At 38.4% G+C, this 22,034-nt stretch overlaps 1 protein-coding gene across 3 annotated transcripts in view; it reads right to left on the bottom strand.

Moving 5' to 3' along the window:
• Window positions 1-22,034, bottom strand: part of enox1 (ecto-NOX disulfide-thiol exchanger 1) — a 48,070-nt gene that overhangs the window by 13,937 nt on the left and 12,099 nt on the right. For all 3 annotated transcript variants that reach the window (XR_009204734.1, XR_009204735.1, XM_058391810.1), the window contains exons 2-6: window positions 7,332-7,463; window positions 6,669-6,806; window positions 4,552-4,719; window positions 4,198-4,404; window positions 3,367-3,600 (exon numbers count right to left, since the gene is read on the bottom strand). Coding sequence is in view for 1 of the 3 variants with exons in the window: in XM_058391810.1 (XP_058247793.1) it covers window positions 3,367-3,600; window positions 4,198-4,404; window positions 4,552-4,719; window positions 6,669-6,806; window positions 7,332-7,463 (879 nt within the window). In the remaining 2 variants the exon portion in view is untranslated. The remainder of the gene's footprint in view (window positions 1-3,366; window positions 3,601-4,197; window positions 4,405-4,551; window positions 4,720-6,668; window positions 6,807-7,331; window positions 7,464-22,034) is intronic.

The following is a 22,034-nucleotide window of genomic DNA, read 5'->3' as shown; positions in this document are numbered from 1 at the left end:
TGTTATCCAGCACACAGACTAACAGATTGTTTTGAGCAATTTTCGATGTTCCTTTGTTTTTCTGTGTTTGATACAGCAGGTGTGTTTTTCGTCACAGTGTGCAAAGTACAGACAGAAAGCTAATACTGTATTATTAACCAGGATTGCCCAAAAAATTCTGGCACTGGAAAATGGATACATGTTTTTCTTCTCTTTCTAAGCCTTTGTTTGGGACAAGGTCACTGTAGTGCACACACATTTCTGATGTACAGATACACCTTCCCTCTCTAAATCTCCAAACCTCCAAATTTCAAACCTCTCTACAAATCTTCCCTATCTCCCTACCCTCTTCAAATCTCTTCCCACTCCCTCTCCAAATCCCCCTTTCCCTCTCCCAGTCTTTACAATATATCTTGAACTGAATTGAAATGACTCTGCACATTGTAGCATCATAGACACAGTAACATTTGTCTGGACTGACATTGTGCCTTTTTGTTTGCAGAAACATATTAGATTTAATTCTGATTATTTATTATATATTATTTGTAGTATTTTTTAAACCAGACCAATTTGGCATAAAATTAAAACCCTGGCAAGCCTGTCATTAAAAGCACTGACCTGAAAAATAATTAAGAAGTATAATCCAAGGAAGAATTTTCAAATGCCAAGTCACACACATAAAATAGATTGTCTTGAGTTTAGCCTTCCTCAGGGATCTGTAATCATATCTTTGTAGACTGTTTGAAACATATTACAGAATAAACAGCATTTGTCAGTCTGGCCAATTATAAATGATACACTCTCCAGCATGTGATTTTGATTAGATAGTTATTTCTGCAGCTTGCAGGAGAGACACATTTCCTCTTGCACATCTGAAAAAAACGTGTGATAATTTCAGTATATTGTAACCATTTTAATTATACATCCAAGAGACCAATTATTATTCTAGGAGTTGATGTGAAATCCGTGTTTGGTTAAAAAAAAAAAAATACCCAGGAGACTATAGGGTTCTAAGGCAGCTGCCATGTGAGTAAGGGCAGATGTGCTTTTAGATGTGCCTCTCATTCATCATTCCAGCTAATTAAGAAAGTAGAATTCTCCTGGTCCCCGAGCAAGCATGCTATTAGACAGGAGAAAAAATAATTCCCTCAGTCAAATTAGTCTGCACAGCCATTCCCTACCAATCACACTGACCCTAACAGGATTCAATATCCTCCCTTCTAAATCCCCCTGCATACCCCTATGCCCCTGGTGTAGCTTCATGGCAGTTAACATGCTACCAGTTACACACTGCCAACACAAACCGAATTACTATTCCATGAGATAATATCAGTTTACTGGTTTATTTATGTAAGGAAAAAATCTAAGTCCAGTCCAGTCTCCTGAAATATTACATTAATATTAACCAGATGCTCCTTTTTTTTTATAAATAAAAATACCAACAATATTAAAAAAAGAAAATGACAAGCCTTCACCTGCACCAGACTTCATGGCACTGAAAGAGCAGGATAAGAAAGATAAGAAAGAGAGCCAAGACCCAAAAGTAGAGCTGAATAAGCCAAATCCACTGAAAACACTGGATTTGCATTGCTACACTGGCTTTCAGTGCTGCCTTCTTGCAAAGATGTGGCTTTACTCCACTGAAATACACATACTGTAAATGAGGGAGTGCACCCTGATGTTTTACAGCTAGGCAAAAAAGCAAAGGCCTGCATGCTGTTCTCATTTACACAGACACAATGATATTTATAGCCAATAAATATTAGTGTATTACAAAATAACAAAAACTGCCCCAAATTCATAGTAAGGACTCATTTCATAGTGGTTTCTTTTCAGTGCCCAGCTGAATATTGAGCTGTATCTAGCATATTTTGTGTGCGTTTTGGGGCTCATTTAACATACAAGTACACATGGTGCAGGGAAGCACCACACTGAGAGAATAGGAAATGCTCAACTGCGTGCCAAGATTGTTGATAAGGTGGGGGGTTTGTAGTCGAGTTACCATCATCTAAATGAAAGCAGATGAGGAGATTTGAGAGGCTTGGAAAGGCACCGTACACCTATCTGTTTAAATTTATCACAAATTCAAGGGGGGAAAAAACATTCGGAGCCATGAAACAAATGATGTGTTGAATATGAAGGTGAAACCATTTGACCTAGAAAGATCTGGAAAAACAATATCTGTAACAGCCTGTTATTCTTACAGTGAGAGACCTTGTTTTGAAGCAAAATTAATTCTTAAAATGAAAGACCCTGCTGAGAAACTATAGGCACAAGCTCAATGGTGTAAATTGTTTATGCAGCATATACAATGGAAAGCAACGAGTTTAGAAATGGAGGTGTTTTCGATTTGTCTCGCCTGTATCATTTACCGATTTTAAAGTGCAATTGCCAGCTTCTAGTTTTTGAAGAAAAACATGGGTGTAAAACCATCTGGCTGGGAAATATTCCTGAGGTGTAAAAAACAACACTCCATTATTTTTGCCAAGATTTCAGTTCTGTGTTATATAACATGTACATGTCCTGGCAAGACATTTTGGGTTAAAATAATGGCCATACACATGAATATGAAGTATGTCAGACTAAACCTTGAGAATTTCATCTATATTTATTAACACACCTGACATATAGTAGATGGGCAAACAACACTTTGTCTGTTACTCCCTAGAAATCCATAGAAAAATCAATGGTTTGTAGTTGCAGACCACACCCTCAACTACATGGTGGAGCTGTAAAACAAAGGGGGGGGTGATTCTATAAGAGCTTTGGCTTGACAGCTTCTGCTTTGGATTAGACAGTCAGTACCTTGAATAAAGACTCTTGAGTAGAAGTTATTGAATAGTAGGGAAGGAGACAGGGAGATGGTGAGCACAGTAACTTAAAGGAAGTGACTGAGAAGAAGGCTAACTGAAAAGAAAGTGGAGATTTATGCATAGTCTTTCACCCAAAGATCAGTTGCTAGAGTTATTTCTTAACTCCTTTTTTTCACAGAAATGGATCCTTTTACTGCAGTGTTCAGATTACAGGCATGTGGTCTTTCTTCTAGTGCATATTCACCAAGGACCACTGTAGCAGCTAGTCCAACAAAGAGGCACACCAGCCCTACACAACAAACAACAGCTTTTTTTTTCAGCTGTAGAAAGTAGAGAAGACTAAGCTGGGGAGAAATACTCAGGCATAGCAGCCAAGCACTAATAACTTGTACATCATCAGTAATCAGCATTGCACTTCCAAGCAGATCTTTAGACCACACTGAAGTTGGCAAAGCACTACAGAGCAGCTGCTCAAGATACTTTTTCACCTTAACTGTTTTTCTCTGTTACTGTAATGAAGATAAATTTCATGATGCAATACAGACATTACAACATTTTCAGTAGACGGACACACCTTTCAGTTTTTCAGCAAGCAGGCCAGCCTCGTGTTCGGAGTAGTGCATGATGGGAGGGGGAGAAGGAGGTCGCAAGCGGTCTTCCTGGATTTTGCGCCGATGACGTTCTTCTCGTGCCAATAACCTCTGTTTGCACTCCCACTCATACAAGTCATCCCTTGCTTGAGCAAAGTCCACATGGATGCGGCCTGAATCCTTTTTATCTGTGCTGGAACCAATGCGCATCCGGTATCCTAAGGTATGAAATTCAGCCATTATAAATAAGCGCTGCCATTAAATACTGGTGTATTGGTATAAAAAAAAAAAGGTCTGGACACCTAGGCGGTTGAATAAACTTCCCCTAGGTGTCTGAACAGCTGAGTCACTGACAGTCTTCAAATGTAGTCTAAAGATCTTCAAAAAATGTCTGTGCATTTCTCATTGCACTACATACCAACATAGATTTTAGACTGATGATATTCTTAGATACACTCTGTGACCTACAGTAGCAAACTGGTATTGATGTGTTTATTGATAGAGACTTCAAAAGCACTTCTGTAAATTGCTCTGTATAAGGGCGTCTACCAAATGCCTTGAATCTAAATGTTTGTAATGTTTTACTTTCTAGATAAGGACATTGCCATCCTGAAAGAGACCACCCATCAGGATACAAGAGTTTTATCATAGAATAAAATTGATCAGTCTGATATGCTTTGTATTGATTTGCAATCTAGAGGAGAAGTGGACCTATTCCATGCCACCAAAATGCCCCATAGCATCTTTTTTCCTTTGATTTCTATATCAAAATATACTGTAAGACATTCTTGTGCAAATGTAACACAAAAGCGCACCAGAAAGATAAATGGCCTTGTCCACCATGAACTCTTCACTAAAGCGGATGTGACAGAAGTTTTTCTTGCTCTTGCGAATAGCAACAATTTCACCACATTGGTCAAACACCTCTCGGATAATTTCTTCGCTTGCATTCTCAGGCAGTCCACCAACAAACACAGTTTTACAGCCTGGAGGCCGCTCTCTGGTAGAGGGAGGTGGAAGATCTGCAAGATACACATAAAACAAGTCACAATTAACTAATGATTGTGTCAGCTGCACTTTTTTAAACCATCCCCCTCTTTTTTTTTTTTAGCTAGGAAAGATGAGATCAGCTAATGCACTTATCTGCAGGATACACATGAAAGTCTTACTGGGGTTCTGGGGGAAAAGTGTACAGCTCTTGCAATGGATAATCTCTTTGATGACAGGTAGTTCAGGCGGCACAGGTGGAGGAGGCACCAAACTGATTCCTGCCATCATGGGGTTAATTGGTGCAATAATACCCAAGTTGGGGTCAAAACCTTGGATACAAATGGAATCTGGAAGAAATAATAGTTAACAATATAAAGGGTTAGGATTGCACTCACTCATTTCAGACAATTAGAAGAGAATGGTCAAAATAATCAAGCAACAATTATTTAAGATCCTAAACGGAGACCAACGTTCCCTTAAAGATAGGAAACGGACCATAAGAAGTAGAATTTTAAAGTACAATTGAATCTTATTCTTATCTTTGCCCTAGAATACACACATAGCAGACTATAAATCTCTGACTGTAATTATGTGAAATGAAGTATTTACAGATCCCTGCCAAATGCATGAAAATATAAACTCAAGTAATTTCAAACAAATATCTCTTATATATGATTTCTTAATATCCTACTTTCCTCCAAGGATTGCAAGACTACTCATTCTTTTGGCCTTAAGCTGCTCATTTGCTGGCAAACACTGAAGGAATGAGTTATATGCCATTATTAGGTTTTTTGTTTTTATCCAGAAATTTCAATTAGATCCAGAACTGAAACTTCTTCACAGACAACAACTGGCTATGATTAGCTCAAAGGTGGAACATCATTAATCAGAAGCCTTCAAAAATACCATTACTGACCACTTGTGAGCCAAAGCAATATTAGTTCCATGAGGAAATCTCTTTAATCCTCTGACTTATGTCCGGTAGCACATTATTACACAATAATCTAACATGTTTTTAAAAATATGATACAAACCAAGTGCTTAGTCATATTTCTTTTGAAATAAACATCACAATGCCATTGCATGCTACAGAACAAGCATCTTTCTTCTATGAGACTAAGTCCCCTTAGGCATTTAACTCTTAGTGTCGGACCTAGTGACCACCAGGCTCGGAAGGATTCCCATGCAAACTTCTAGTAACACTCTTCTCATGTTTCATTTTAACTGGTCACTTCATGCCAGAAGCAAATCATAATAATTTTAATTTCAAGTCTTGAATGATTAATCATAGCACCTAAATGACAAAACTCTCAAATAGAATTCAAATGTAAGCCATTCCAAATTATGCCATTTCCATAAATATGCATGATCCGTAGAATCTGCTCATGCATTTAAATCTCAGCTTAATTTGCCTCAATCTACCATGGCTCTTTGGGATGATATTAGCTCCAATATGTCGCTAACTCAGCACAGGCTCTATTTTGTATGAGATACTATTGTAAATGCAGTCACAGCACTAAACTGTATGGAAAGCTAATTATAGAGCCTCTCCATCATTCACTCACTATGCTGTACACTTCAGAGACAGTCCCAGGCAACACTACATTCCATGTGCATTTATTGTCACCTCTAGTATCACTGGATATACTGGAAAATGTCACGTGGATAAAATATCTTTGGTTAAATAGCTTAGATTTCTTTCATATTTTCAGTGTGTGGTTAAGCACAAAGACATTTTTATCCTTTTTGCAAAGATTCCCTTTTTTCAAAGATATCCTTTTTGCAAAGGGTGGCAAAAATTGAAAAGTTCATTGTATCTTGATTACAATAATCATTTTGCAATTTCCAAAGGCTGCAGTGATTGCATTAGCAGTTTACCGTTCGTTAGTTCATAATTTTTTCATAGGTCCCTCAGACAGGGCACCAACACTTTTCCAAATGATTCTAAGTAGAAGCTGGAACTAGGAATAGCTTATACAGACCTCAGACAAAGAGGCAGTGTATGCCTCCAGAGCACTCGAGGGTACCAGCCTTTCCAGAGCTGCAACAAATGGGTCCTCAACGAAAAAATAAAGCTCAACAGACTGGAACACAGTTTAACATAAAATCCAATGTCTAGCATTGCTGCTAAAGGTCACATACTTGGCTTGGGCAGCTGGTGCTAGTGCAGCTTGCTGGGAGGAATATGAGAGATTTACTTTTGACTCAAGCCATTGCTCTAGTCTGAAAAAAGAGTAACTGAGAGTGGAGTAGAAATCTAAGTAAGAGATCAGAGGACTAAGATGCATGGCTCTACCTGACACCAACTGCTGCCCGGTTAGGCCCATAGGCATTATGCCTAAGTTATTCATGGCTGTAGCCCAAGCGCTGGGATCCGCCACTGGCACATTGAGGTGGGTCTGCTCTGTACCCAAACCCCCAATGCCATCTGCTGCTGCAGAGAGAAAGCATAAAGGACACATTTGATTATTTAAGTAAATATTGAACAGATCCTTACGCAATCTAACATGACTGAAGACAAAGACAAAACCAGCTTGACAGAACAATCCCTCCAAAAACCCTTCTGGCTTTAGAGTCTGGCTGCAGACTGCTGATTAATTTCTGTATAGATCACTGCTTTTTACTAAATCACATTGTAAATGTCCCTCTCATGACCTCTGTTGTCTCTTTGGGGTTTTTTTGGAAACATTTATAGCATAATGTCATATTGTAATACAGCAATTTTGTGTTACATGTTTATTACAGCTTAATATATGCTTGATTGTTAATGAACTGAAGAGTTAGAAACCTTATCTATACCTAAAATCACATTATTGACAGAAGGCAAGGATAAAAAGACATGAATCCAAGACCAATTATGAGGCTTAAACAAAAGCCTTGCTATAGCATTTGCAGAGTATTGAATCAGCATGCATAAAAGCATACCTCTGACAGAAGGGAAAATGAGAGGGTTATTTACCACTGGCCATGGCAGCTTTGCTGGATCTCTGTTTCTGTCTGCCACTGCTGTCCCTAAAGCTCCTGCTCCTCCAGGCCAGCTGCCCAGGGCAGAGAGTAAAACTCAAGGGCTCATCACAGCATATGTGCAAACCTACAACAGACAAATACAATCATATCATTGGAACATAGAGTCTACAAACAATGGTGATGAACACATTATCTAATCAATACTGGCATAAAATGATGCTGATTAAGGCATATAAAGCACTATACATACACCTACATCATATCAATAAATATGTATATTTCAGTAAGTTATTCTTAAATTCACATTCATTGTATTATAAAGAAACAGTGTGGCTCTTGCTTTTTGTTTTCAGGTAAAAAAGAACAAGCTTGTTGTGTGACTTCTCTAACATGGCACAAATGTTAACTAACTGAGCCTCCAGTGCGACTCAACATGACTCATTATTCCTCATCAAGATACAAGGAAAACATGAGTCAGGACTCTTCTCTGTGCTGGAAACCAGATTGTAGAATGAACCTTGGTTGGTCTTCAAGCAATGACCAACTTTTCAAATTTGTAAGACATTTTAAAAAAGTATTAATATTAAGTATTCTTTTGTGTATTAGTTGCTGTAGCATCTCAAACTATACCCCCCCCCTTTTTTTTAATCAAGATTAAAAGCACTTCTGTAGGACGTCTGGACAATGCTATAACTGTTATTGTAAATGTAATGGACATTAGATACCACTGATGTATCACTAACAGGTTAAAAGGATCAGGGGTTTGAGTAGGTGGCTGTTGGAGATCATCAGATTGCTCTCTGTCTAGTATATGGGTCTATAAATCAGAACTCATGTTTTAGTAAAAAAAAGAGTGTTCTTCTTCTTATTAGTATTATGATTTGCTTCTAGATCCTGCTGTTGCATGGTAAGCAGAATTTGCAGTGATTCAGTCCATTAGAATGCACAACAAATACTCCTCAAGGACATGTGGCTCTCCAGAGCCAGTCCTCCTATCAGTGCACCCTCCATAAATGACTTCCATCTGGCCCTAGGCCATCAATCTGACACACGTCATCCTGCAATCCATCAGATGTCCAGTGGGGTTTTGTGTGTGTATGTGTGTGTGTGTGTGTAAGGAGCTGGCCAGACCATCCCCCCAAGTTGCCTTCTGATAGCAGCTGCAGTTTGCTTTCCCTCTTCCTTCTCTCTCCAATATGATCTAAGTGCACCCCTGCTCCATCTGCATGCATTATATCATCTATGAAATCAATGTCCCCATGAAACAGAATTATGCTACTTAATATGGGTAAGGGTGATGGATCCTGGTCATGGGGAAAGCACAGAGCTGAGAAAGCAGAGCTGTAATCAGTATGCAAAACATGCTCCTCTCTGCCACTTTCAAGTTCACTACAGTAATGATCATTATTCAAATCTGACACACAGAAATCAACTACGGAGCGCAACACAATTTTCCTTAATCAAGGCAATCATATCACTACTTTTATATTAAGGGTCCAGACTTAATGAGGAAATGTTTATGCCAAATATATTCCTGCTGAAGCAAGTCGGAGGCTTAACAAATATCCAAACTTGCATTAAAACAGTTTTGCATATGAAAGCTTTTATTTTACAGTAATGAAAATGCATAAGCTAATCACATATTCTCTATGCAGCAATTAACAAAATAATTTGCATAAGTAATTGACATAGCATTCTGTGCTTCTCATCAGAAACCAAAAGCCCAAAACGACATCCTGCCACACGTCAACACCTCGCTCTTTTACTCCTGCTGCTCTGCCATTCATCTCTCGCATCACACATGCCATGGACAGTAACCCCCTCCAACCAATCTCTACTCACTTTCACACACCATGAAATATTTACTCCACAACCTGTGTTGCCTTCATTATTCATGAACTCACTTGACACTCTGAATGATTTAAGTGGCATCCTGCTCACCCCCATGAGGAAGACGTAAAGGAAGAGATAGGGACAGGAATCATAAATATGGCACACAAATGTAAGTGTCCATCTTGATCCCAAATGCTTCTCAGGATGTTCATTATAGATGAGAAAAAAAAAATGAATAAATCAAAGTGATCTGTGGAAATAGAGTTTAATAGCTTTCTCCTTCTTTTCCAGAAAGTCTTCCATCTCAGAGGAAAGATTGCAGCATACTTGGTGCTTGCTAAAATGTGTGCCTTGACTCATTTGATCCATTCTTTTTGTGAGAAATGATTTAATCTGTACAGACACTGCCACTGATGACATGTCCTCAAACTCATACGCTCAATTTCAATCAATTATGCTTTGCTGATATAAGTAATTGCTACACTAATTACCTTGACAAATGATAGGGTTATGGAGGACGACCAGTGTCTCCCAAAGCAACACGGATTTCATAAAAACACAATGCTTTATACACCTATGCCACTTTAGACATGTGTTCATAATAATTACATGTACCAGAATATCATGTGGTTTGCGTGGGATATTCAGGCTTTGACAGGTCATGGTTTGGACCTGTTCAGAGGAGGGAGAGTGTGTATACTAGTATGAGAATGTTGAGAAAGTTGGACATGGAGCTGCCAGGCAGGAGGCAAAGAGGAAGGCCAAAGAAGAGGTATACAGATGTAATAAATGAGGATATGAAGCTAGTGGGTGCAAGTGGTGAGGAAGAAGTGCAGAAGATAGGGATAGGTGGAGAGAGATGATTCTCTGTGGCGACCCCTGAAGGGAAAGGCCGAGAGAAGAAGAGGAAGATTCAGGCTTTGGCAGGAACTGGATAAAGCACTGTTTGATACGTGTTTGAGTAAAAACCAGCAGTAAGTGTCATTACCTCCTTAGGAAGAATCACAACAGAGCAAATTATTATACGAAAACATACCATATTTCTGTAACAGCACTCTCTGAAGGGTTTATTCCTCTTATACTGCATCAATTTGCCAACACCAATGACTCACTGCACAATGTATCTCTTTATTAAATTTTACAGCATTTCACTTTGTCATATTGCCTATGGTTGTTTATTTGACAAATTACATTTGAATTTCAATATGCTTAGGTTTACTGTTGTGGAACAGCTGCTAAACATGCAAGTTCCTGATATTACTGTTATAACAGCTACAAACAGTCTCGCCAATCTTTTTGTCTCTCTCTTGAAATTAATAAGACAGAAAATGCAGTTTGTCATGTTCCTAAGACCTCAAAAAAGCCCTCTGTCCTGAAGACTTTCTTGTGTTGGAAAACTTAAAGGAAGAGCTTTATCTCTAGAATACTGACATGAATGGTGACTCCTTCTATAAATGCTAAATAAATGTCACAATATCAACGATTTCACATCGTTTTTTAATCCATTTCTGTGCAGCGTCCACCATATAGATGCAGCAAAGCAAGCACATTGATATAACCTGCGATTTTATTGGCAAGCTATTGTCAGAGCTGTTGTTATAGAAATGTAATCAATAGCATCTGACCAATCAGAATTGAGAAATCAATAGCACTGTGGTATAAATATAAATAACACCGATAATACACCACAGCAGCTGAAATCAGATATTGATTTTGCATATTGATATAACAGTTGGCATGGTGAATTATCTTGTGCATGTGGATGATTCTTTTGAATGACAGAGCTTTTATATGCAAACACTAGATGGACTCATCTGAGATCACAGTATGTTAAGCATACTAAACACAAATGACACAAATGTTTAAAATTGCATGTTTTTTTTGTTTCACAATCTCTGGTTTGCCCACACTGTGTTTGCTTTTCCCTGCTGTTTCACCGCTGACCAAACATTTGTCTCCTATTTCAGGGCAGCCTGGACTCTCTGGGATGAACAGAGCTTTGAAAAGACCAGCAGGCTAAGAGGAGCATCCCTTTCAGTAGAAAAGGGGTCATGACCACAATATCACTCACTGCTGAGAGCAAATTGCACCTAATAATGCCTTTAGAAAGGCACCATTAAACTCATGTCTCCTCATGAAGAGAAACCTTCTACAGTGGAGAATGAGAAGTGCCATGCCAAGATTTATTTAAGTCCTGTTGCCATAAGTCATTATAAATGCACCAGAACGATCCTGCGAGAAAACCTTTGAGAAGGTCTTGTTAGCTTGGGTTCTTTTAAAAGAAGTTGTTAATAAGAGCCCAAACAATGACATTCAGACATTTTTTAAATCCATGTCTGAAATATGTGCGGCTTATAGCCTCTCACTGATCGTAAAAATCAGTATCCATGTTCATTCTCTTTGGGAATGCATTACTGTGCATGTGGTGAAACAGAACAAAGAGAGGCAACTCTCCTGACACTTTCTGTGAATGAAGATATAAGCGTGGGATGACTGCAGAGAGATGTGAAGTGTGCTCAATATTCACTAAGGTCTTACAAACCCAGCCAACTGGGGACAATGCCTGCATCAATAATCAGAACATGCAGAACAAGCACCAGTGGCCACAGCCAGTGTCTCAAACTCACTATATTACAAAGCTGATGTAATAGCGTCAGATAATAATGCAAATATCTGAAAAGCATTTATTAGAGTGATGAGTGAGACCCAACTATCTCTTTCAGTTCCTGTTTCTAAAGCCTCCTTCCCCCCCAAAATGTCTTTGATGTGAAATGTACACCACCTAATCCTATTAGTGAGTTTAATAATCTGTGCAATCCCTTTGTATTACAATAATATTATTCCTGTTGGAGTACATACAGTGTTATTATGTAAAGCTTCCTTCTGACTGTCATTTCTGAAACATTTAGCGCTGTTTTCGAACATATGATCAATCAGCAAAACATAACCTGCAGCAGTTTATGTAACATGCTCTTTACGACACATAAGATCCACATCCATGGGAATAAACAATCAGTTTAATAGAATTAATACATGGTAATTGTTCATTTCTTCTTAGTTTTTGTGTCAATATGATTATCTAATAATAGAAATGGCTTTTCTTGACACAGTGAAGTGAAACGAATGAAAATGTGCCTTACTGTGCACTTACTAAAACCTGACTTTACTATCTACCTTTACAGAATTGTATAAACACATTATTATTGCACACAGTCTTTGCCATTCTATATCATTCAATGTTGAACAAAGATATTTCACCAGTTTTAACATTATTCAGAATGACAGTACTGCCTGTACAGAGCTCAAGGGCAGGCCGTTCCAGTGACTGCTTTCTCAACGTCAGCATGTCTGAAATATGCTTCTTCTGAATTTAGAAAGGGAAATATTATACAGCATATGAACATATTTATTCTTCCAGGCACATGGAAAATTATCATCTTAGTCACATGTACAGTAAATGAGCACTTAGTCCTGCTACTCAGATCAATAATCAAAACTAGTCAGTCTGAAGATGTATGTGTGTGTATGTGTGTGTCTGAGAGAGACTGAAGCATGACTAGCAGATGCTATAGCAAGACAGAGCTCAAGCCCAGTTTTTGTTCAGCCTTCTTTTCTGGCCACAGGGTTCCACCGGACTGTGCTCTTACAGCATTGGCATGCATCATGTGCCCTGTCCATGCCTTTCATCTGCCCTGTCTCTGTGTACACCCCTTCAGCCTGAACTGCTCCCCAAGAGCCATGAACATAAAAGTGGAAAGACCGAGTGGGTGCACATTTCTTACACTCTTCTCTCTTTGTTCATCGTGTTGATGCGCAGTTAATCACAGCTGATTTACAGTTCTTGTTTGTTGATGTGTACACTGTCTTGCCACTTCTCCCAGTGCTAATTTCTCCAATTGGGCTGCTAAACATTTGTGATACTGGACTATGGGCATGCGTGGCTTTGTCATAAAGCTTCCCCATGAGGAATAGATCGATTAGCCTGACTATTCAAGGCTACAAAGCTAATTAGCATATAGATCCTGGCATGAACAATAAGATAGCCCACTGACTGCCAGACTGCTGCTGTCAGAACAAAATTTCCCTCAGCTGTCAATAAAAAAACAGTTGTAAGCGATTTTGTCGGTATTCGCCCAGCACAAAACAGCATGCAACAGAAGGCAACTCTTCACGTCTTCCCCCCTCTCCCTCAAGGCTTCATCCATCAGTATCCACTCGCTTCACTCCTCCTGCAGGCACTCTGTCTATCTCATAGCCTCCATAACTCACATGCCCTCCGGCTCTCTCCGTGGGACAGACATTCAGAGATCTCATAACCAGAGCTCCGTATAACAGCAATCTTGTCTTTAGTGACATAAATACAATAAACTCAGTGAAGCATTTTAGCTGTGAGGCTTAAGGACTTTCATCATTATTATGCTATTATCTTTCGTTAAAAAAAAAAAAGAAATAAAAAATACTTTATACTCACTCCTTTTACTGGTTTCTCTTTAGTATTATCATTGTAAACTTGTATAACACTGTATAATAATAATAATAATAATAATAATAATAATAATTATAATAATAATTGCTTGTCGTTAAACAGACAAATTACTTTATTTTGATGTCCTAAAATGGCAGTTTTATTTTATAGCACAGGACTCGAGAACGCTCAGATCTGATTGGTCAGAAGGTCATTCATTTTCTACAGCAGCTCTGTCAGTAGTGTCAGCTGCAAGGTTTATATTAATGCACAGATTGTAATACACTTTTTGTTTCTGTGGTAACAACTTAAAAATTTTTTTTAAAAAAATGTGGTAGCGTTTTCCCTGAGGTTTATTTAGCATTAATAGAAGAGTCTTTAGTGTCAGCTCCCTGTACCAGTCAGACCTTCTGTAATGAACAAAACTCGGAAAATGGAAAAAATGACTGCAATCATGGAAAATGGAGCAATGGATAATTTTTTTTTTTAAATGCAGTGGCATCTAAGCAATATAATACTTATGAAACACATAGTTATTGGAGAATAATCAACTTCTGAGTAGTACACTAACTCTTATTCACATCAGGCTGTACCACACTACTTATATACTGAATAGTTTCTTATAACAGCAAACCCCATTGTATTTTATTCTGTAAATAATGTGTATGTTATACAGCTAAATACTCACCAATATCAATAAGAGCCTATATGTCACTTATAATTCTGCTCATTCTAAATTACATAGAACTTTATATTGACACTGATTGCTCATAAAGTACACATGAACACTGCCATCTGTACATGTGCAGGATGAACAGGCTATCTCAGTCTACATTATAACATGCAAATCTATGGAAAAAGAATTGAAAGCTCAAATAAGCTTTATTGTCACTTCAACCATATATAGCTGATGCAGTACACAGTGAAGTGAAACAACGTTCCTCCTAGACCAGAGGTGCTACACATAAAAAGACAAACATAGAGCTAAACTATCCTAAGTATAGAAAACATTATTTCCTTTCCTCCCACCGTATTGTGCTAGCTAGCTAAATTTAGCCTCGGTCATAAATTACTTGACGCTTGCCGTCCATGTTTTCCAGTTGCCTAGCAACAGTGTTGTTACGACTATAACCGCTTGATCAGCGAGAGAATATTGTCTTTCCATTTCAAAAGCATGAAGTAGCAAGTTCCATTAGAATGTACAACATTATATCCACTTTCAGCAGGGAGCCCTTGCAACAGATTCGGTCTCAAAAATAGCAGAAAGCAAACCATATTTATTGAGTTATTTTTTAAACATTGTAATTGGATACCTCTCAGGCCCAGACATCACTTGCTACCATCAGTGTACTTTCTGTGGAGGATGGGTAAGGAAGTTCCTTACAATAAAGCATTTCTTCCACAGAGGAGTAAAATGCATTTAAACACACGAGGCAAAATATTCATAAACATTTGAATACAGAATGTTTTGTAGAAAATCTGAGATAAAATATTTATTGAAAACCCATGCACTAATTTGGGAAATAATCTTGCTACTTATGGCACATAAAAGGAGCAGCCTTTCAAGTCTCACTTCATTTGCAATTAGACACAATGTCCAAGCTGTATATTTAAGTGAGATGGTGAGGTAGTGGAATACCTTTTCTTAAATTGCTTTGCAGCTTAATTAATAAGAGGAAATTAGGGGGACAAATTTGGGTCATATATTATAATTCACACTTGATCATTGCTACTCATTTAGCATTTCCTGAAGCAGTTTCCACTCAGTTACACCAGCAATTTGAGCAAGGATAAAGCACACTCATCTCTTTCTCTTTCCAGTTATCAATATACCTGTGTTAGAGGAAGATTCACAACAAACTATTAAACACCCAAGTCGAACTCAGCTCTAAACCATAACAAATTATCAACACCCTCAGCATGTGGCTTCCTTCATCACAGCCTCTGCACCAGAACCCAATTTTATCCCTCAGTAGCCACAAAGACTATTCATTAATGCTGTTGTATTGCATCTCCGTGATTTACAGGGTGAACACATTAAAAGTGTACAAACGCAGAGCTGTGTATGTGTGCTCTACAGCCTCTTGTGATATGTGAGGAGGCGATCGCCATGAACCACACTAAAAGTGACCAGATGGCGAGAATGAGCTGGAGCATTCCTCCAGCCGTGACTGCTCTGCATTTTAAACAGTCTCCCTCTCTACATCTCCTATCTCTCTCCCGCTGTCTCAACTGTCACACAAACACACACACACACACACACACACACACACACTGGGCAGAAGGCATGCCCAATTAGCATCGTGCTGCATTTCACACAGGCCTGTAAACCTGAGTTATGAATATTTTGAGGTTGGGGGTCCACATTGACAGAGAAGAGGAAATGCATGGAACACGAAAGGACTAAGGCCATTGTATCACTCTAAAAAGCTGCAATGCATACATGAAGACAAGAACCAGTATGAACCCTAATTTTTAACTGCAACCATTTGCATCACTAATTATGTTTCCATTTCAAAGTTTATTGTCATGGGTATAAAGAGTGTTTTAAGCATCTACAAAATGATAAGTTCAATTTTTGTAGAACAAAAGGTAGCACACTATAAACCTTGAACACAGGCAAAAGAATTTAAACCATTAGAATTTCAACACAGAATAAACATCATATGCAACTAATTTCATACTGTATTTGAAAGAGAACAGAAACCTGCAAATGACTATGATATAATCCCCGTAAAACAGAACACCAGAGAACTGTAGTGATATCATGCTTGGGTAAAATCCTCTCCAGACATGCTAATGGCTTTTACAGCTGTGCTGATTTAATACTGATGAGGCAGTGCCATGACAGAGTGAGTCTCTCTTCACCATGCAGTTAGAATATATGCAAACATCAGATATAATATAAATGACCCTGGCAGAGCTCCAGAAACCTAGCCTGGTCCTGTTTACTGAACAGAGCCAGACCCAATATTTTCCCTAGAAAAGTGAACCTCCTGTGTATTCATTAAAATCCCTTTTCCAATGCTTATCCCCACCTTTTTTGCCTTGCTGTCAAATGTTCTTTAGCCAATAGAGGCTCAATTCAAACCATTAATCCAGGATATAGAGAAGGCCAGGGTTGACTGCAAGTGATTCCCTTGTCTGTCACGCAGCCATCCACTAAATGTTACAAATTGGAGGAGAAGTGTTACTTCGTAACACATTAAGGACAGAGAAAGCAGCCTGGCTGTTGAGTAGAACTTGTCCCCCTCTAGCTTAGATCCTTTTCTAATGTTGTCTTCTAAACCAACACACAGCTATTGTGTTTAGGGTTCAGCATCTTAAAAAGCAAACACTTCATAGATCCAGATGAACTTGCTGAACTTGATATGGGAACTGGTGAAGAAAATAGACTCCATCAACATAACCTGCATATGTATATAGGAGTGAAATATTATCTGATTCTCAGGAGTATAAGAGTCTTTGGTCTGAAAATAATGCCTTGAGGTTATGTGATGACAAACAAACATTTTATACTGGATCTCCTCCTACCTTTTGGAGCCTTGTTTAGTGTATGACAAAACTGCCTTTCATGCAACTGTTGCTCCATTTGCATACTCTACTGCATTGCAAAGACATTTAGCATGGTGGACACATGCTCACAACAAGAGTCACGGGACAGTGTAGAATACCATTGGACCATTTGCTACTGTATGTCTGGTCTTCTGATAGCGTGTCACACCCAAGGACGACATGGTTATTTATCAGCTGGCCAGCACCCAAGAAAAAGCAGAGTGAGCATAATAGAGGATGGTGCTGAACAACACGTCTACACTTAATATGAGCGGCACACAATCGAATTCGCTTCTCGCTACCACTCACAGCCATTAGAACATTTCAGTGCTGTACTGCAAACATGCAGCTAAGCCTAAGTACGCAGCACAGCCGATTTTAGAGATTAATGACACACTTTCAAGTCTGTTTTGAGCTGAATTCATTAGCGGGTTGGGTATCTGCACCAAGCAGTATGAGTGACAGAATCACTGAGCTACGGCAGCACCATATGCTCCCTTCCCTTCCAATTAGTGTCAAGCTTAAGTATAAATTGTTGAGCTTTAGATTGTTGTCTCAACTCGTGCACATCCTTGTAAAAGAATATATGTCATAAAGTCATTAAACACATGTTTACAGACTTGAGTTACAAACAACATTCAGCTTTAAACCCACTCTCAGCTAATGAGTAGAAAAATCGAGCTGATTTTTGGACATTTTATGCAAAACTCCAGGCTCAGTACATTGCCTTCCCCTGCTTCTTCAGGTCATGTAGCTGAGTTTCACAGTGATCTGGATCTTGAGTTGTCTCTGTTCCACTGGTCTGATGAGGGATCCAGATGTTTTGGCTCACACTTCACCATGTCCTGAGCTGATCTGCAGGCTTTACTTCTCAAAGCCCCCAGTGAGTGAAATCAGAGAGACGACCAAATTAAATAGCCTTTATTCACAATTATTTTCATACAAACATCTCTTTGGATGACTGGTGTGCATTGGCCATTAAGGATTATTTGACCGCCCGATAATCACAACATGGCATGCTATCACAATCATCAAAAACAGAAGTAAGAATTTATACTGTAAGTTTTTATGCCTCTATTCCTCTATGTGACAGGAAAATCCAAATGAAATATTCAACTCTTTTACATTGTAGACACAAGCATATAAAATATATTTTGTGAATATTAGGATTAGGATTTGCACTGATTTAATTTTACTACTGCTAAACTGACTTTTCTAGACAATTTCAATCACGATATCAGGAAAAAAACGAAATAGCTAGAGAATTAAATTTATGTTGTATACTTTGTCTATTTAGAGTGCAGTTTATACATCACTGTTGATTATTATACTTATTCAATTACTAGTGTTTGATATGTAGTGAATGTCTTGGCTCAATGTCAAGTTCCTTTTTAGTTAAAGTGCCGCACCTAAAACATGTAGTCATTTTTAATGCAAGAGTGTTATCTAGTGAAACTAGCAGGCTAGTTCCGGCAGTAGACATGGTGTCTGTATTTTCTCAGCTTTTATTAGAATAAAAACACAAGATATCTAGCTTTGAGGCAGGTCAATATCTAGCAAGCTATCCTCATCATCATCATCATCATCAGCTATGATTTGCTGCATGAGATGGTTCCTGATTTTTTCCAGATCAGTGCATAGCTATAATATGTATGTATGCACTTTGTGGAAAATGGCCACACATTTCATACATTTAAAAAAGGCAGGCTGTATGATCTATTGTCATTGACTATATGATGTTACACAGACAAGGAATTTTACAGCTCATGAAATAAAAACAAAACTGAGCCATTAATGCCAATGCCAATAATGCCAATCCTACCTTAGTACGTGCTCACAACTTCACAAAATGAAACCGTTTAAGGCAATTCTGATAAAACTGCTGCCAATAAGTATATAGTGTACAAGTGTATGCCATTTTGAACACAGCAATTCCTCTGGGTTCTACAAGACCACTGTGGCATGGAGAAGCCTATTAAACAAGTCAGTAGAACATTTCAACTGATACAAAACCGATTAAAAAAGGAAAAAGCAGGAGGGCTTGGAAAGGAATCAGATAAGGATGTTCCAAAACGCTACAGTGTTCTCCCTTTTTTTGCACAGCCATTCAGTTTTTTTCCCTGAGACCCATTAGTCTTTTTCAGACTTTTATACACTGCACTGTAAAGAAATGCTACACAGAGAGTTCTCAAGTATTTAAGATGGCCAGTGATGACCCAGTTTGTGCTTTTCTTCCTAGCGAACAGATGTATACTGAGTTTTGTTTAGGGGTTCATACATCTTATTCAGTAGTGTTCTTTAGGAGAATAGACATTTACTTGAAAACAATATAATAAATACATAAACACTGCTGAACACATTGAACCACTGCACAGTTAAAATTTGCTTAGAAGCATGCCTACTAATTCAACCAAGTATTCAACAACATATTAACAAGAACTGTGAGGAATGAAAGCATCAAGGCTCAAGTCCCAACCATATTATTCTTTTACTTTCACCGATGTTCTGTTAAGCTTTCTGATTCTGAATACAACTACCATTGGGGAACAAAAAAAAGGTTTCAGTGTATTGATGAATGAACTGGATTTTTAAGGAAACCGGATATTTTTAGACAAATATCATGTAACATGCCAGCATATTTAAGAGATTAGAGAGCAAATACAAACCAAGCTAGACCATGAGAAAGAGCAGACTTGAGCATGACATGCTTGTTTCCTCTGCTGTTGATATAAAGTATTAACCTGAAATGTTTCTGTCAGGTGCTGTGCAGGCCTCAGGAGTAGTAAGCAGGTCAAAAGGTTCAGTTCTCTGCTTAAGCTTCAGTAGAAATCCTGTTTTGTTTTCACTGAATTCAGGGTATAATACCATAGAGAAATGTCTAGGGCAACAGATACAGCCCTGAATAATTCACATACATTAAACATTCTCTCAGGTGTGTTTTTTGTGCTTGCTCCAAAACTCACGAGTACGCTAATCTCCTCAGCATGCAGTTTGTCTCTTCAGCTCTTTGTTACAGCGAGGAACTGAAAATTGATACACAGTATTTTTTAGCCTTTTTGTTTATATGAATGACTTATGATTACTGCCAGAACTTTAATCCATGTGTAACTAATACTGGAAACATATATTAAACTACAAATGTATAACTAAAGATGTATAATTCTATAAACAGATGTGTTTCAGCTAATGTGCTACACAAAAAAATATATATTGCCATGCTGGCCAGGCACTTTTGCGAGCATCAAGGGAGAACGTGCTACAAAACTGCACACCCATCCATCACAGCCCAATCAAAACTATAAATTTCATCCACACATGTTAGAGTCTTGGAGGAGCTTAGCTAGTTTCAGCAGCAGTTACTGTTGACTGTAAATTAAAGGGGAAAAAGGTTTCTGACATCTCGTGTGCGTGGAGAAACACAGAGTGAGCAGACGATCACGTTTCTTATGCAGAATGTCATACTTCTGTTAATCTCCTCAATATGGCCTCACTATTTTCCAAATTAATATATATTCAATTTGACTTGAATGCAGTTCTAACCACAACAAAATAGAACTGAGGATATTTCTTGCACAAAAAAACCCATAGTTTAATTCTTTACTAAATAACGACTCAAACTCCAATATATAAAAGATGATTTCAGAAAGGAATGCATTTTATATATATATATATATATATATATATTAAGGACCTCAGTGGGTTTGTGCCTGACAGCTGGTCTAGACATGAGATCATTCCTCCATCACAAAGCCAAATGAATCCCTTAAGGCTGAGTAGTGAGTGCACTACACACATGCACACAGACACATGCAATGGAAGAAGTCTCTGACACATGTTATATTATTCACATATTCATTCAAACCAGCTCTCCTTCTCTTCTTCTCTCCTATTGAATCTTTTTTTCTGTCCTTCTCTGGTTGCTGGATGTGCTTGTAGAGTTTGCAGGGCCGTCAGAGCTCTGCATGATGTTTTTTGGGCTGCTGGATAACTGGATTAATGACCAGACCATGATCTAAAAATTAGTCGTAGGACCTTGGAATAGATGAACAAGCTCAGTTTTCCAGTCTGTAGCCTTAACCCTGTTGCCTCACATCACTGTTATTGTGCCAGTTGCTCAAAGCTGAACAGAACAGCCTGTAGCACCAGCCTTAAAAAAAAAAAAACAAGTCATCAGCTCTTCACCTGGCCATGCAACAACCTCACTATCATTGACTATGGCACTGCAGTGCTTACCTTTGTCAGCCATGCACATTTCTGTGTTTTTCTACACTTGGTGTCCCTATCTCTCTTTCTCTCCTCCTATATATATATCAACAAGATGAGTGGCCTTTGAATGACCATCTCTGGCTTTAATAGCCCCCATAAATCTCAGCAGGTTTACCCTGGCTTAATGGAGGAAAAGGCCAATTCATCACCTCCACACTACTAGAGGCCACAAATATATCAAGATGTAAATTCCAAGCCTATTATTATCTTAATTTTTACCTTGTACCATGTTACTGCATATGCGATTGTGTTTGTTTACATTTCTTATGCGATGCTTGACTGTAATGGGGTGACGAAAAATGCAGATTAGTGTGACAGCCAAATAATCCACTGCTAATCTAGTTATAGCTTCTTCTTTTCAGCAGCCGTTAGCTGCTGGTGGTGTTATACACCTGATGCTCTCTCTCTCTCTCTCTCTCTCTCTCACTCTCTCTCTCTCACTCAGCCTGCACTGCACAGCTCAAGCTCACTATCATCTCAGGACTCTGTAGGAAAAACTTTATATTTATGCAAATAATATATTTGTTCTTAAGGACGCTCAAATATTAAGACACTCCCATGGATTTGCTTCATTCT

The sequence above is a fragment of the Hemibagrus wyckioides genome, linkage group LG06, assembly GCF_019097595.1.
Source record: "Hemibagrus wyckioides isolate EC202008001 linkage group LG06, SWU_Hwy_1.0, whole genome shotgun sequence".
In the NCBI taxonomy this organism is placed as follows: domain Eukaryota; kingdom Metazoa; phylum Chordata; class Actinopteri; order Siluriformes; family Bagridae; genus Hemibagrus; species Hemibagrus wyckioides.
The sequence above is the reverse complement of the archived record's forward strand: the minus strand, read 5'-3'. Positions and strand labels throughout refer to the sequence as shown.